Source organism: Archocentrus centrarchus, chromosome 24, assembly GCF_007364275.1.
Source record: "Archocentrus centrarchus isolate MPI-CPG fArcCen1 chromosome 24, fArcCen1, whole genome shotgun sequence".
NCBI classification, from domain to species: Eukaryota; Metazoa; Chordata; class Actinopteri; order Cichliformes; family Cichlidae; genus Archocentrus; species Archocentrus centrarchus.
Window position 1 is genome coordinate 9,354,701 of NC_044369.1, and position 16,104 is coordinate 9,370,804.

At 42.2% G+C, this 16,104-nt stretch overlaps 1 protein-coding gene across 1 annotated transcript; it reads left to right on the forward strand.

Annotated features, from left to right (window-relative positions):
* Nucleotides 1-527: 527 nt before the first annotated feature.
* thbs1b (thrombospondin 1b) lies at nucleotides 528-12,586 on the forward strand. The gene is made up of 23 exons (XM_030721185.1): nucleotides 528-709; nucleotides 861-945; nucleotides 1,171-1,730; nucleotides 1,881-1,956; nucleotides 2,313-2,393; nucleotides 2,528-2,637; nucleotides 3,107-3,232; nucleotides 4,246-4,342; nucleotides 5,223-5,396; nucleotides 5,591-5,767; nucleotides 5,859-6,032; nucleotides 6,285-6,412; nucleotides 6,518-6,670; nucleotides 6,842-7,060; nucleotides 7,181-7,288; nucleotides 7,662-7,821; nucleotides 7,942-8,060; nucleotides 8,656-8,890; nucleotides 9,018-9,245; nucleotides 9,368-9,639; nucleotides 9,770-9,867; nucleotides 9,957-10,096; nucleotides 10,214-12,586. Exons 2-23 carry the CDS (start codon nucleotides 882-884, stop codon nucleotides 10,219-10,221), a joined length of 3,507 nt encoding a protein of 1,168 aa, XP_030577045.1. The 5' UTR covers nucleotides 528-709; nucleotides 861-881; the 3' UTR covers nucleotides 10,222-12,586.
* The last annotated feature ends 3,518 nt before the right edge of the window (nucleotides 12,587-16,104 follow it).

Sequence of the window (16,104 nt, forward strand, 5' to 3'; positions counted from 1 at the left end):
AAAAAACATGAGTTAAAACATCACAGATATAGTATGGGGGAAAATAACATTAAATAATGTTGATGTAAAACGTTAAGACCAGAAGTAAGTGTAGTCTGAAAACAGACATTACAAAAATGCACACAAGATATCAAAGGAATATTATGGCGCATATACTGATACCAAAGAAGCAGCAATTTAATTGGTTGAAGAGCTGAGAGAATAACAATTTGAAGGACTTTTGTGATTTATTTTTCACTGCTACAGATGTGTCATGTCTCTCTTGCTCTGAGACGGAAATGCCTGAGAGGGCTGATGGATGGACGCTGAGATGAAACACTGGACCATTAGGAGTCTGAAGGCAACAAAGTGAAGTGGGTCCCGCTGTGGAAAACGCTCTCTCTCTCTTTCTCTCTCTCTCTGCCCTAAGAGGATAAGCTCGTCCCTTTTTCTCCTCACACCGTGATTGGACGAGGCTACTTCTTAGGAATGGCATCAAACTATTTAAATAGCACTTTGTTCCCCCTTCGGCTTAAAAAGCTGTTTTTTAGCGGCTGAAGAGACAAGTTTCCATATAACAAAAAGAGCAAGATTTTATTATTTCCCTACTTTTTGTGGTGGAACTTTATTTGTTATAAACAAATTGTCATAAATTCATTCTTGAGGAATATTGTTGGATTTCTCTATATTTTGCCGGATTTTATTACTTTGGGTCTGCTGTTTTAAACAGGTGAGTGCTGAATACTCTGAGTATTTTTGCAGCTCTTTGGGTTGTTGTATTTCATGTGTATAACCTGTTGCACACTGACTTTGTCTGACAATGAGATAAATGTTATAAATTAAGTTGTACTACTGGATTTTCTTGTGGTTATTTGTCACAGGCGGCTGGTTTGTGTTTCACCATGAAGCTGCCATTAATATTTTTGCTATTGATGCTTTGGACCTGCGAGGCTGCGAGAGTCGCAGGTGAGTCTGTTTCAGCTTGAACTGGCTAAACTTGTCAGACTAATTCTCATGTTAGATAAGAAAAAAATCTTATGTTTATAAAAAAAGAGAGCGAGAGAGAGAAAAAGAAAAGAAAAAGAGTCTGGTGTGGCTTTAAAAATGTTTGCAGTACACTGAAAGTGAAAACAATAGAAATCCAGTGCACAGCCTCACAAAGGCTGACTCCTTATTATTATTCACCCGCAGAGAGTCGAGACGACAATAGCGTGTATGACTTGTTTGAGCTCGTCAAAGTCCCCAGCAAGAACCACGGGGTGACCCTGGTGAAAGGAGACGACCCGTACAGCCCCGCCTACAAGATCCTCAACCCGGACCTGATCCCCCCGGTCCCCGAGAGCTCCTTCAGGGACCTGATCGATTCCATTCACGCCGAGCGGGGTTTCCTCCTGCTCCTCAACTTTAAGCAGTTCAGACGCACCAGGGGAAGCCTCCTGACAGTGGAAAAGAAGGACGGATCCGGACCAGTGTTCGAGATCGTCTCAAACGGCAAAGCGAACACCTTGGACATTGTTTTCTCCACCGAGAACAAGCAGCAGGTGGTTTCCATCGAAGATGTGGGTCTGGCTACGGGTCACTGGAAGAATATCACGCTGTTCGTGCAGGAGGACTGGGCAAAGCTGTACGTGGGATGTGATGCGGTGGACACCGCCGAGTTGGATGCGCCAATTCAGAGCATCCTGACGCCGGAGACTCCGGCCGGCGCGCAGCTCAGGATTGGCAAGGGAGCCGTGAAGGACAAGTTCACGGTGAGAGCAACGGGCTATTATAGCTGAGAGAGTGGAGCGTTTTGTTTAAAGCAAGGAGTTACTTTTTAATACTTTCAGAGTGATGCACGATAAGCGCTTATGTTTTCCCCATTCTGTGCCGCTGCCTAAACTGAACACTGATATTTGCAGGGGGTCCTACAAAACGTGCGGTTTGTGTTTGGAACAACATTGGAAGCGATCCTGCGCAACAAAGGATGCCAAAGCGGTGAGTAATCAACGTGTTTACCAATCACTCATCTGCTCCGTGCCCTCCCAAGTGCCAGCAATTCCTTATCAAAGAAATGTGTATATACTCCATCTCTGTGCTGATTTCTGTACCAAACACCGCCTGAGAAGCTGTTTACTACATGTCAAAAAGGAATGCCAGTTTACAAATATCTCAGGGCTCTGTGGTCTCACAATATGTTCTCGAGGTTGTGCAGAATGAACTAATTACTTTTTTCTATAATTTACTGTTGTGGGAAATTAAGTGCAAATACTTGCCCTTATTAATCAATATATTACCATTAAAATAAGTGCGCAGAAATAATCATTTAATTCACAGCCGTATTTCTATTTCAGCCATGACTGACACCATGATCCTGAAGAACCTCAATGGCTCCTCAGCCATCAGAACAGAGTACACTGGTCATAAGACTAAAGGTAGATACTGCTGCATGTGACTCTGCATTGCTCTCGGTTTGCAAACTTTTCAAAACTATATTAGGATGAAATCATTTGAATCTGAATAATAAATGAATTATATATTTGTTGCCTGTTCCTCTATCCCGGTGAAGACCTGCAGATGGTGTGTGGCTTCTCCTGTGAGGACCTGCTCAGTATGTTTAAAGAGCTAAAGGGTCTCGGCGTGGTGGTCAAGGAGCTGTCCAATGATCTCCGCAAGCTGGTAAGGAACGAACCCAACGGGCCGTCTAGGAGAACCTAAATGATGTCTGCCTCTTTGCTCTGTTTGTCGGTGTGTACTTCAGATCTGTGTACAGCTGTCTGTATTTTCAACAAAGAAGATGTGGGAGCCCTTAAATATTTGTGAAGATCTACGTTGTGAATCAAACTTGAGAATACATCTGACAGAAAATCATCTATAATTTTAGCACACCTATGCCCAAGTATTACACAGCATCATTCTAAAATTGTTTGCAAACTGTTTTTAACCATGTGGTTTTACTGTTTAATTGCTCTGTACAACATACATCATACTGAATTTGCCTATCTTCTGCAAATCCTTCCAAGTTGGATCTCAATTACTTTGTAAATTTTATACAGGCCTCAAGATTATTATATTATATATATATAAATTTTTTTTTTTTTTACATCAAGATAACAAGCCTATTTTTTCCTGTTTCTCTTTTCCACAGACTGATGAAAACAAGCTGATTAAAACCCATATTGGCATTCACAGTGGCGTCTGTATCCACAACGGCATCGTCCGCAAGAACAGAGACGAGTGGACCGTGGATGACTGCACCGAGTGCACTTGTCAGGTGAGCTCTCCACTGCGTTCCCGCCAGTGTCTACTACGTCTTAAGTGCTTAAACACACGTGTGGGAGGGACTTAATGCTCTGGCTTGTCTTTACATGTATACACGCACACACTATGATGACAACCCACAATGAGGCAGACACACTTAACCACTACTCAACTGATCTGGTCAGTAATTAGTAAGTAGTGTGGCAACTGGGCAGGAGGCCAGCAGCCTTTATTGTTGTAATGACAGGTCTGCTGTCAGAAGTTCAACTTGACTGTGGCCTTGAGGGGCTTGAGGGACTTAAGTGATCCATTGCCAATAATTAAGAACAAGACCTTGGCTTTGGAAAACAGAAAGGAGGATGGGTTTAGATGTAAAATACTTGGCAGGAATGCTCCCTGCATTTCACCAGTGGGTTTATTTGCTGATTTTCTCCTGTACTGATACACTAGTTGTTCCTAGTTCCCCTTTCTTCCCTGTCAGTGATCAGTTCCAGCAGGGAGAATATTAGCATGCAGAGTCAGAGGCAGTTCTTACGCCTGAGTCATTCATAGTGCACCCTCACAAGTTGTGCTGGCAGGCTGACTTTACTTGTTCGGGGCTCTGTGCCCAGTCCGGCTCCATGCTGAAACCCGTATCCATTATTAGGACTTTGGCCTCTTTCCCACCCTCCCCTGACCTAGTCGGCAGGTGGTTGTCTGCAGGGGTCCCCATTCTCAGCCAGAACTCTGCTTCTGAGTTTTTCTGGCATGTTCAAACTCACATGCTGAACAGTGAATTTAATGAGATGGTTGCACGGACATGGGCTAAGCCTTGTTTAAAAAAAATATCTTCAAACAGGCACTAATTTAAATAGATTTAAAGAACCACAACAACTCCACAGTAGTGACACTGTTTTGAAGGGTCTGAATTCCATTTGAGAATTGGGATTTGATCCAGCGCCTGGACTGAATTTGGAGGAAAACTGCAGTAACACTTGGGTAATATACATATATCTAAACATGAATTTGATCTCTGTGCTTGTGCAGAACTCTGCTACTGTTTGTCGCAAGATCTCCTGCCCCCTGATCCCCTGTGCTAACGCTACTGTTCCCGATGGAGAGTGCTGCCCGCGCTGTGGAACACGTAAGCATTTCTAATATACAGACTCTGACACATTTTGTTACGGCCTGCATAGCTATACAAAGATACATTGTAATTACAATAATTACACCCATGCAAACCTGCACTATAAATTTCACGTTAATGGTCCTCATAAGCTAAAATGTATACATTTCAACTAACACTGCACCGTTCCCTGAGTGAGCTGTTTCTATTTCAGTCGCCATACAAAACAAAAAACCACAAATATTTCCCTTGATGTAAAGCTTTCTTTTCAGGATGAAAAAAAAAATGCTAATTTTAAAGGTGCTTTAACTGCAGTAACATCCAATAGAACGAAAGGGTGCTTATGTGTTTGGAACACTGGCGCTTTGTGCTTTAAAACATCTTTGAATCTTCAAGTTGAAATGGCTGTAATTTGCCAAATTGGTTAAAGGGGGATGGAAAATTGGTTTTCTGTTTAGTGAAGCCATCTTTTACATGAGGAGAAGTGGCATGTTCTTCATACCTCTGCAGGCTTGGCTGCAATGCTTCCCTAAAACCTAAGTAAACATGGGGAGCCACATTCATCCCGGCCTCAGTCACTTATTGAAGTCATTACAGACCCAGGGCCATGTTTTCAAAAGCTGTTTCCTCTTTAGGAAAACATAAGCCAACAGGGCATCCCTATCCATCCTGAGGACAGGAGGCCTTTCTATTTCTCCAGGTTGTCTTCTGAGTGTATTCTCAACAGAGCACTTCCTCTGTGTCTCCCAGCTAAACCCAGATTATTAGTCCTCTGCTTTTAGAGCTTCCCCTCCTCATTTAAGGTTAGGGGCTGTTTGCAAGGGGGTGCTGCCTCGCTGGAATAGCTCTTTTATTGTCTCCCTCTTTCTCATATTCTCTCCCTCTCCCTCCTGCTCAGCGAGTGACTATGCAGAGGACGGCTGGTCGCCGTGGTCTGAATGGACCCATTGTTCCGTGTCATGTGGGCGTGGCATCCAGCAGCGTGGGCGCTCTTGCGACCGTATCACTAACAACTGTGAGGGCACCTCTGTGCAGACCCGCGACTGCTACCTCCAGGAGTGCGACAAGCGCTGTGAGTTTACACAACCAACAACAAGAACATTTGTTTGTCACAAAATAATACATGTGTAGTTATTTGTAGCTTTATTTTTTTTTTTTTTAGTTAGGTTTGCTAGTCTGTCATCATATATGTGACTTTTTTTTATGATTTGGACCAACACTTTGGTTCTTGATAACTGACCTCTGACCTTGTTTTGCGACCTTTAGTCAAGCAGGACGGCAGCTGGAGCCATTGGTCACCATGGTCATCCTGCTCGGTCACCTGTGGTGCTGGTGTCATCACCCGTATCCGCCTTTGCAACTCCCCGACTCCTCAGCTAGGAGGCAAGGACTGTGTTGGAGAGGGTCGGCAAACTGAAACATGTACAAAGTCTCCGTGTCCCAGTAAGTTTCTTCATCTTACCACTGCCTAGTTGCATTTTGCTGTTGTATATAGGAAGAGTAGACAATCATGTTTTCTTCATGCCTTCATCAGTCAATGGCAACTGGGGTCCCTGGTCTCTCTGGGATACATGCAGTCTCACCTGTGGAGGTGGTCAGCAGACACGGAAACGCCTGTGCAACAATCCTGCACCACAATATGGTGGTAAAGAGTGTGTCGGTGAAGCCAAGGACACCCAGAGGTGCAACAAGAACCCCTGCCCAATTGGTGAGGCTTTCTAATCATTTGAAGTTCTACATGCTTCATGTATTTGGATTTTTTTATTATTCAGGTTTTTAAAGTTTAGTCTTTACTACATTATTATTGGCATCCACTTCAAGCAGGTTTTAATTCAGTTTTTTTTTTCTATATTAATTGTACCATCTCAATGAGATCATACCAGGAAGAAGAAGATTAGCTTGATTAAAAACAGGCTACATATGAAGGATCTTGATAATGAAACAGCATTGTTGTGTTCAGATGGTTGCCTGTCCAACCCCTGCTTTGATGGTGCCAAGTGCACCAGTTTTCCCGATGGTTCCTGGAAGTGTGGAAAGTGCCCAGCAGGATACACTGGCAATGGGATCAAGTGTAAAGATGTTGATGAGGTAAAACTTCCTTAATTGTTGTTCAATGATTGTGGCAGCTACAATCATGGCTTTGGACTTTGTGCAACATTGTCACCATAATTTTTTTTTTTATCCTAAAAACAGTGCAAAGAGGTTCCCGGTGCTTGCTTTGAGTTTAATGGGGTGCACCGCTGTGAGAACACTGTTCCAGGCTACAACTGTTTGCCCTGCCCTCCTCGTTACTCAGGATCCCAGCCATTTGGCCGCGGTATTGAACAGGCTGCTGCTAATAAACAGGCAAGTAGAATCATATTTGTTTCAAGCAACCAAAAAGAAAGCAATAGAGAGGAATAGTTCATACTAATTTGTTGATAATGAACATGTGCCTTTCTAAGGACAGAGTGCAATTAATTTAAACTATGCAGAGCTAGTCTCATCACCGATATTCATCTCATCTTCAATCTGCAGGTGTGCTCTCCACGTAATCCCTGCCTTGACGGAAGCCACGACTGCAACAAAAACGCCCGCTGCAACTACCTTGGACACTTTGCTGACCCAATGTACCGATGCGAGTGCAAACCCGGTTATGCTGGCAATGGCCATATCTGTGGAGAGGATACAGATCTGGATGGATGGCCCAATGCCGACTTGGTGTGTGTGGAGAATGCAACCTACCACTGCAAAAAAGTATGTAGTAGTGAAGCTGCTGTAAAGAAATCACAAAATCAATGTTTTTAGAGTTAAAGTCAAAATATTATAATATTTTGTATAATGTCTGAGAGTCTGACTTTGTTGTTGTTTATTCAGGATAACTGTCCCAACCTCCCGAACTCAGGGCAAGAAGATTATGATAAGGATGGCATTGGAGATGCTTGTGACAATGATGATGACAACGATGGTATTCCTGATGATAGGGTAAGTCGACATTTCCAGACAGGACATAACATTGTGAAAGGAGTGTGTTTGAATCTTATTTTTGCATTCATCATGCTGGCTAATAAGAAGACAGGTGGAGGGAGGGGGGGGGGGGGGGGCTTCAACAGGAAAGCAAATGTTTCTCCCAAGACTGAGCCAAAACCTCAAATTCCAATGCTGAGGTGGAGCTCTGAAGGAGCTGCACTGTGTGCTGCTAATCCCAACATTAGATGCAGGACAGAGCCTACAAATAAAGCTGCTTTTCATCCTGCATCACTCCCTCCCTGTAAGTGGGCAGGGAGGGAGTGGAAATTACAACTGCCGCACCTTAAAAACTATCATCTAACTCTGCATTCTTCTCTTTTTGAAACAGGACAACTGTCCTTTCGTGTACAATCCCAGGCAGTATGACTATGACCGTGATGACGTGGGTGACCGCTGTGACAACTGCCCCTACAATAGCAACCCAGACCAGACAGACACTGACAACAATGGAGAGGGAGATGCCTGTGCTGTGGACATTGATGGAGATGGTGAGAACTGGAAACAAAAATAATCAACATAACTGTGTTTGTGATCGAGTGAGACTGTGCTTTTATATTTTGTACTTCTGTGCTGTTTTTTTTCATATAATATATTTCCATTTATGCCAGGCATACTAAATGAGAAGGACAACTGTCCCTATGTATACAATGTTGACCAGAGAGACACTGATTTGGATGGAGTGGGAGACATGTGTGATAACTGCCCTCTGGAACATAATCCTGATCAGGTGTGTAAAAGCGAACGCACACATTGCCGTTACCCATTTCCTTCCGTCTTGCCCAGCAACAATAATCACATTCATCTCCCCAGCCTCTCTGTTGCTCAGCATATAATTTAATGCAGAGCGAGTGAGCGTCAGTAGTTATCACACCATGTAAAGGTGGAGGAAATCCTGTATGCAGGTGAAGGGCACATTAGTTGAGTAAGGTGTGGTGGGGGACTAAGGGTCTTTTCAATGGACCGTTGACATTAGCTGACTAATGTGAGGGGAGAGGCCCCAGGTTGGATATTACTGAGGAATGGGCTGCCCTTGGGCTATATGCATGCTCTGTCTTAGTCCTGCTTAGTCCACCTGTGCCATGCTACATTGAGAAAGAGGAATGTGTTAAACAACAGGAATTAGGAGAAGAATAAGGGTAGGAGGGGGAGTCTAAGCTGATGTGCCTTTTAGAGAGTGAAGTGTACAATTAAAGGCCAAAAGAGACATGTCGAGACATGAGTGCAGCAATTATTTGGTGGTGTATAGAGTACAAGCATGCTAGTGCTTCATTGTCCTCTTAAGCCAGCTGTAACTATGATGTCTAAACACTCTAATTTTGCAGGTGGATTCAGATGATGACCGCGTGGGAGACAAGTGTGACAGCAACCAGGACATCGATGAGGACGGACACCAGAACAATCTGGATAACTGCCCGTATATTCCCAACGCCAACCAGGCTGACCATGACAAGGACGGCAAGGGCGATGCCTGTGACCATGATGACGACAACGATGGCATCCCTGATGACAAAGACAACTGCAGATTGGCATTCAATCCTGATCAGCTGGACTCTGATGGTGAGCAAAATTGGACATGTTTTGACCTCGATAGATCTAAGCAGTTATATGCTAGAACACATATCTTGTGTTCTAGCATACCCTGGGTATTATTATTATTAATTAATCTGCAATGTGTAATTTTCAGGTGATGGCCGTGGAGATGCTTGCAAAGATGATTTTGATCAGGACAATGTGCCTGACATCTATGATGTGTGTCCTGAGAACTTTGACATCAGTGAGACAGATTTCCGCAAGTTCCAGATGGTTCCTCTGGATCCAAAAGGCACCTCCCAGATTGATCCTAATTGGGTCGTCCGGCATCAGGGCAAAGAGCTGGTTCAGACTGTTAACTGCGACCCTGGCATTGCTGTTGGTATGTACCAAGGATGCATCTAGACTCTGACTTATCAGTCTTTTCATAGACTGATAAGAAAGCACTTTTTTATTCACTTCCTTTCCTGACATCTCTCCAACCTGTGCTTGTTCCTTCATCAGGTTACCATGAGTTCAATGCAGTGGACTTCAGTGGGACTTTCTTCATCAACACAGAGAGGGATGATGACTATGCAGGCTTTGTGTTCGGCTACCAGTCCAGTTCCAGATTCTACGTGGTGATGTGGAAGCAGATCACACAGACCTATTGGTCAAATAAGCCAACTAAGGCTCAGGGCTACTCTGGCCTGTCCATTAAAGTGGTTAACTCCACCACTGGCCCAGGAGAGCACCTCAGAAATGCCCTCTGGCACACAGGCAATACCCCAGGACAGGTACATTGGACTTGTGTTCCTCCATGGGCAATTTTAATATTTTTAAATCAAATCTACATAAATCAGATAAACCCATTTCTGTTTTGTTTTTTTTGTTTTTTTTTTTTTTTTTTTTAAATATATGCTTTAGGTTCGCACTCTCTGGCATGACCCAAAGAACGTTGGATGGAAAGACTTCACTGCCTACAGATGGCATCTGATCCACAGGCCGAGAACAGGACTTATTCGGTGAGCAGAGAATAATTTAGAATCTGCTTGGGTAGTTACCCTTCATGAGTTTTGTGTTCAAATGTTTCATTTTTCCTTTATTCCCACAGAGTTGTCATGTACGAAGGGAAGAAGATCATGGCAGATTCTGGTAGCATCTATGACAAGACATATGCGGGTGGCAGGCTAGGACTTTTTGTCTTTTCACAAGAGATGGTATACTTCTCAGACCTCAAGTATGAATGCAGAGGTAAGTTTTACTTGAAAACCACTAAAATGTGAACATTTGCTTGGTGTTCTATTAAAACAGACGCCATTAGGGAAACCTCGTGCAAGCTCTTTATATCATGTCTCTCCCTTTCGACAGATGCATAAATGCACGGCGCAGGAAGCTCTGAGGAATGCACCTTTTTTGTATAAAGTATGAACTTTTATATTCTCATGCAAAGTCCAGGGACCGATTTATTGCCGCAACTCTTTTTTCTTTGGCACGCTCACTCAGACTGGGCAAAGGGCATATGGTCAGCCTCAGGGTAACTTGAAGCCGGTTCGGGCAGAAAGCCAACCAGCTGAATGCCAGTTGAGGATCGGAGAGCCCCTTCTCTATCACCATCCTTAACATCCACAAGAGCAGGGAGAGCTGAAGAAAAAAAATAATAATAAAACAAAGCCTGTGGCTAGTAGGCCACCAACACATTTCTGCCTGCTTTCCCCGCTCTCTGAAAGACCTCATTCATCTCTGTGCAGGAACGGCTCCTCATAAACAACTATGCACTTCCAAGTCTTTACATCTCTCTCTGTCTTTCTATCTAACTTCTTCAGCCTGTGTGCCTTTTCTGGCTTATGTTTTGGATGAACTTCCCAAAGAAAAAAATAAGAATATTTCTTTTGTCTTACCAGTCTGGCCAGGATATAGATTCTGGACAATACAGGACTCAAAAAATGAAGATGGCATTTATTAGGAATTTTTGGTGTTAAGGACATGTGATTGAAGAAAACTGTTGAGAGAGGAGCGAGTTATAAATAAGGGTAGTGTGGACAAATGTATTTATGCATGTACATTGTGTGAGTGGAAGACTAGCCATGAATGGAACAATGTGTGTCTCAATTCGAGTACTTCCGTGAGCAGATTTCCAGGTAGCATGGACTGTACACTGCATGCTTGCTCGTGTAATATGTGAATTTTGACCATGTTGTCTCAAATCGAACATGCCAAACATGTTCAATACATATTCTTACCAGGAATAACCACGCTGCATTTAAAGAGCTAGCTGCTGCATTTTGTAAAAATTTGCAGTTTGTTGAGCCTTTGCCCACTCTTCTCATACAGAATTACTCAACAGCAAAGATGGGATTCAGTTTAACACACAAACACCAAATCCATAACATTCGGTGTAAACCTGAAAAAATGCTGCTGCTGTTAGCTAGCTAGCTGAAATTTCACTGAAGGTTAAAAGTGTACTCCACACCAACTTTTTTTTTTTGAGTATCCCATTCCTCTTCGCGTTGCCATACACGTGAGTTTCATCACACTTAACCTACTCAAAATCGTGTGTGGAAGTTTGGAAGTATGCGATGCAAGGCACAACATCGGTTTAGGCTAGCTGCCATTTACATACAAGTATCATTGGTTTTGATGTTGTCTGGTTGTCTAAACAACTCTCAGGATTAGATGGAAGTGAGAATTATATTTTACAAAAAATATATGCTTGAGTGCATGACCACATAGTCAAAATTTCCTCCAAAATATCTCAGATCATAACTGTAGTAATTGAAGAGATTTACCTCCCTCAACTTGGGGAGTTCATTATGAAATAATGTAAATACATCTAATTTATTGACTTGCCTACAGTGTAGGCAGTAAACAAAATTTTTATACTTTGAAAAAGTAAAAATAACTTTTCAATCACAGAATCTATCACAGTGAAAACTGACCCCAAATCAGGTACAAGACACAGGATCTTATTATTGTCTTTCATCTCCAGTTGTACAAAGTGAATTAGTTACTATTCAGATAGGGCTATTTAGTATGAAGTGTATATGACTTGTGTGCCTTTTCTTCAGAGAGATGAAAAACAAAGGAAATCTTTGATGTACAATTATTACCTCATTGCTGTTGTATAATTTGATCAAACGAAAACACAACATAAGTACTTCTTCATATTCCTTTGAAATGATGGACATCTTAGTGCTACTGTAGCATGAGCTGTAAATAATATGACATATTTACAAACACAGCAGAGCTCCCAATCCCATGATTTACCACAGCAAAAATTATAATAAAGTGGGAGATTTCTTTTTTTTTTAAATATAATTTTGCTTTATCATGTATGTCCAGTGCGGTTTTTAGCAGATAAATTATTGTTCTGTTTGTCTTAGCAGTTTGTAAGATGTTGATTTTGTGTGTGTTTCCATGAGGGTGTGTGTGTGTGTGTGTGTGTGTGTGTCTGAGTGTGTGTAGAAATTTGCTATTTAAATAATTTATCAGGATCTGCTGCCTTACTAAGGGGCACATGTCCATCTGTATAAACGGTTTGCACACTGACGTGAGGATGTTATGTTCTTTATTGTTTTTATCTTTTTTTTGTTATTGTGTATCAATGTTACCAATATTTTTGTACAATTAGTTTTGCTTGTCTGTAAACATTTTCATAGTTGTACAAAGCAAAATGCTGTTTTTATTCATAGCAACTATTTTGTTATGTATTTCAAGACAATAAATAGTTGTTAACATTCTCAATCCTGGTCTTTTGTTTTGATTTGTTTTGTTTTAGCCAATCTAGCAGTGACCAAATCATCATTTCCTGAGAGCACACTTACTCTTACCACTGAAATCCATATAAAAGGCAACTAGATTTGATCAGATCTACTGTAGATTCGGCGCACAGCGATGGAAATTACACAGTCAAATGATTGCCCTACTTTCTCAGAAGCACAGACAGACTTGCACTTTCAGGCGTTTGTCTGCATAGAGACAAACATCATCGAGATGATGAAGGCCTCATGAGGAATGTGACACAGGTGTCTGCTCTACAGCTTGATCTATGTGGCCTTTTTGCACTCTGCAAATATTAGTCTGACACAAACTTTGACACTGACCAAAAGGCGGCATAGGGAGTAAAATAATCCAGCTATGGACGACATACAGTCGTGGCCAAAGGTTTTGAGAATGACACAAGCTTCGGTTTTCACAAAGTTTGCTGCTTCAGTGTTTTTAGATCTTTTTGTCAAATGTTTCTATGGTATGCTGAAGTGTAATGACAAGCATAAGTTTCAAAGGTTTTTATTGAAAATGATGTTGTTAAGTTCATAGAAAGAGTCAGTGTTTGTAGTGTTGGTCGTTCCTTTTCAAGACCTCTGCAATTTGGTACCATTCTTTATTCATTGCTGTGTTCTTGGGCAAAATTGTCAGGAAACCCACTCTCTTGGATGTGAAGCAATCCCACACATGAATGGTCTCAGGACGCATAACTGTTGACATGACACAGGACTGATAGTAGCACTCACCTTTTCTTCTACAGACAATTTTTTCAGGAGCCCCAAACAATTGGAAAGTGGCTTCATCAGATAAAATGACTTTATCCCAGTCCTCAGCAGTCCATTCCCTGTACTTTTTTCAGAAAATCAGTCTGTTCTTCATGATTTTCCTGGAGAGAAGTTTCTTCTTTGGTGCCCTTCTTGACACCAGGCCATCCTCCAAAATTCTTCACCTCACTGTGCATGCAGATGCATTCACACCTGCCTGCTGCCATTCCTGAGCAAGCTCTGCACAGGTGGTGCCTAATCCTGCAGCTGAATCACCTTTAGGAGATGGTCCGGGTGCTTGCTAGACTTTCTTGGGCACCCTGAAGCCTTCTTCACAACAACTAAACCTCTCTCCTTTAGGTGTAAGCTTACTAGCATCAATACCCGTGCCTGTAAAGCCCTTTTTATGCAAAACAATTATGGCAGCACATATTCCTTGCAGGTAACTATAGTAAAAAGAGGAAGAACAATGATGCTATTCGAACTCAGAGTGATCTTTAGCCTTGTCCCCGTCAACACTCTCACCTGTGTTAACGAGAATATCACTGAAATGATGTCTGCGGGTAATTTTGTGATGCCCGAGCCACCTCAACTGGCTCCTTTCGATGTGGAGGAGCAGCGGCTCTCTGGGACTCTGCAATTAAATAAACATAAAAACTGAAGCAGCAAACTTTGTGAAAACCAGTACTTGTGACCTTCTCAAAACTTTTAGCCATGACCGTAGGCCTCTATTACTATAGTTTGTATGACTAGCAGTCTAACACAAAATCTGAACATTGCATGTTCCTGCTGAATTTTTTCCATGGCTAAATAAGATGGTTGTCATTTGAGTAACTCCTGTACTGCAGCCATTCATTTTTTTTCTGCAGTAAGATGTGATTTCTCTCTACAATATATATATAAAAATGGTATGAAATGGATTTTTGAAAACCTGATACAGTAAACAAATGTTCTATAAATATATGACACGATTTGAGAAATAACCCAGGGACTGTTAAACCTCATCCACCTGATCCAAAGAGGAAAAACTAAAACTGGTAAGAGCCTGATTTGCCACCAATGAATGAACAGCACAGACCAGTTAAATAAAAATAGAAATGGTAAATAATAAATTTATTTATTCCATTCATTTTCATTCATTCACTTCTGCTTATCCTGTTCAGGGTAGCAGGGGGGCTGGAGCCTATCCCAGCTGACATGGGGTGGGAGGTAGGGGAAACTCTAAATTGCCCATAGGTGTGAATGAGAGCATGAATGTGAGAGTGGATGTTCTCTCTCTGTGTTGGCCCTGCGACAGGCTGGCGACCTGTACAGGGTGTACCCTGCCTCCCGCCCCATGTCAGCTAGGAAATTTATTTATATGGAGCTTTTTTAGATACAAATTACATAGTGCTTCACATCACATAAAACCAACAAAAGTTTAAAAAACAAAAAACAGAACCTTAACACTTTTCCAAAGTGTGAGCAATGATTTAGGGATGGGTAACAAGCACTGATCAGAAGACCTCAGTGTCCTGCTGGTGGCATATGGCTGGAAAGGTTTGCCGATGTAAGTGGCTGCCTCACCGTGCAGAGCCCTAAAGATGAAAACATACATGCAAAACTTGTCTGCACTTCTCAGCTCAAATCCACTCAGGTGAAACACAACAGGACGAGACCTCGGTGTCCTCTAATCACTGGTGAAAAACTGTCCTGAAGAGCGATGCCTTCTGACATAGACTTTCTGTTGATGTTTGCGTTCCTGTGACTTAGGCCGTTTAGCCACAGTGGCTGCATCTCTGTTCATGCAATAAACCAAGCTTTCCCTCAGTTTATTCTACAAAAGAGAGGAACAACATAATTTCCTGTGTGTCAGGGCTTTTTACAGAATAAGACAGAATAGACATACCAGACATTCAGTTCTATTTTATTTATATAATGCCAAATCACAACAAAAGTCACCTCAAGGTGGTTTATACTGGTAAAGACCCAACAATAATACCCAAGAAAATACACAAGAAAACCCAACAATCAGACAACCTCCTATGAGCAAGAAGTTGGTGACAGTGGGAAGGAAAAACTCCCTTTTAATAGGAAGAAACCTCCGGCAGGACCAGGCTCAGGGAGTGGCAGCCATCCGCTGCGACCGGTTGGGGGTGAGGGGAGAGAGACGGGGCAAAAGACGCACCATGGAAGAGAGCCAGAGATTAATAATAACTAATACTAATAACTAAAAGAGGTAAATGAAGAAGAAACACTCAGTGCATCATGGGAAGCCACAGCAGCTTAGGCTTATTGGAACATAACTAAGGGATGGTTCAGGGTCACCTGATCCAGCCCTAACTATAAGCTTGGTCAAAAAGGAAAGTTTTTAGCCTAAACTTAAAAATAGAGAGGGTGTCTGTCTCCCAAATCTATACTGGAAGCTGGTTCCATAGAACCATAAGCTGAAGGCTCCACCTCCCATTCTACTTTTAAATACCCTAGGAACCACAAGTAAGCCAGCAGTGTGAGAACAAATTGCTCTATTGAGGTGATATAGTACCATGAGGTCTTCAAGATAAGGGGCCTGATTATTCAAGACCTTGAATGTGAGAAGAAAGATTTTAAATTCTATTCTAGATTTAACAGGGAGCCAATGAAGAAAAGCCAATATGGGAGAAATATGCTCTCTCTTTCTAGTCCCTGTCAGTACTCTCACTACACATAGTGGTGTTAAGATATGACTACTGAGAGCATTTTATGAAGGTAGGC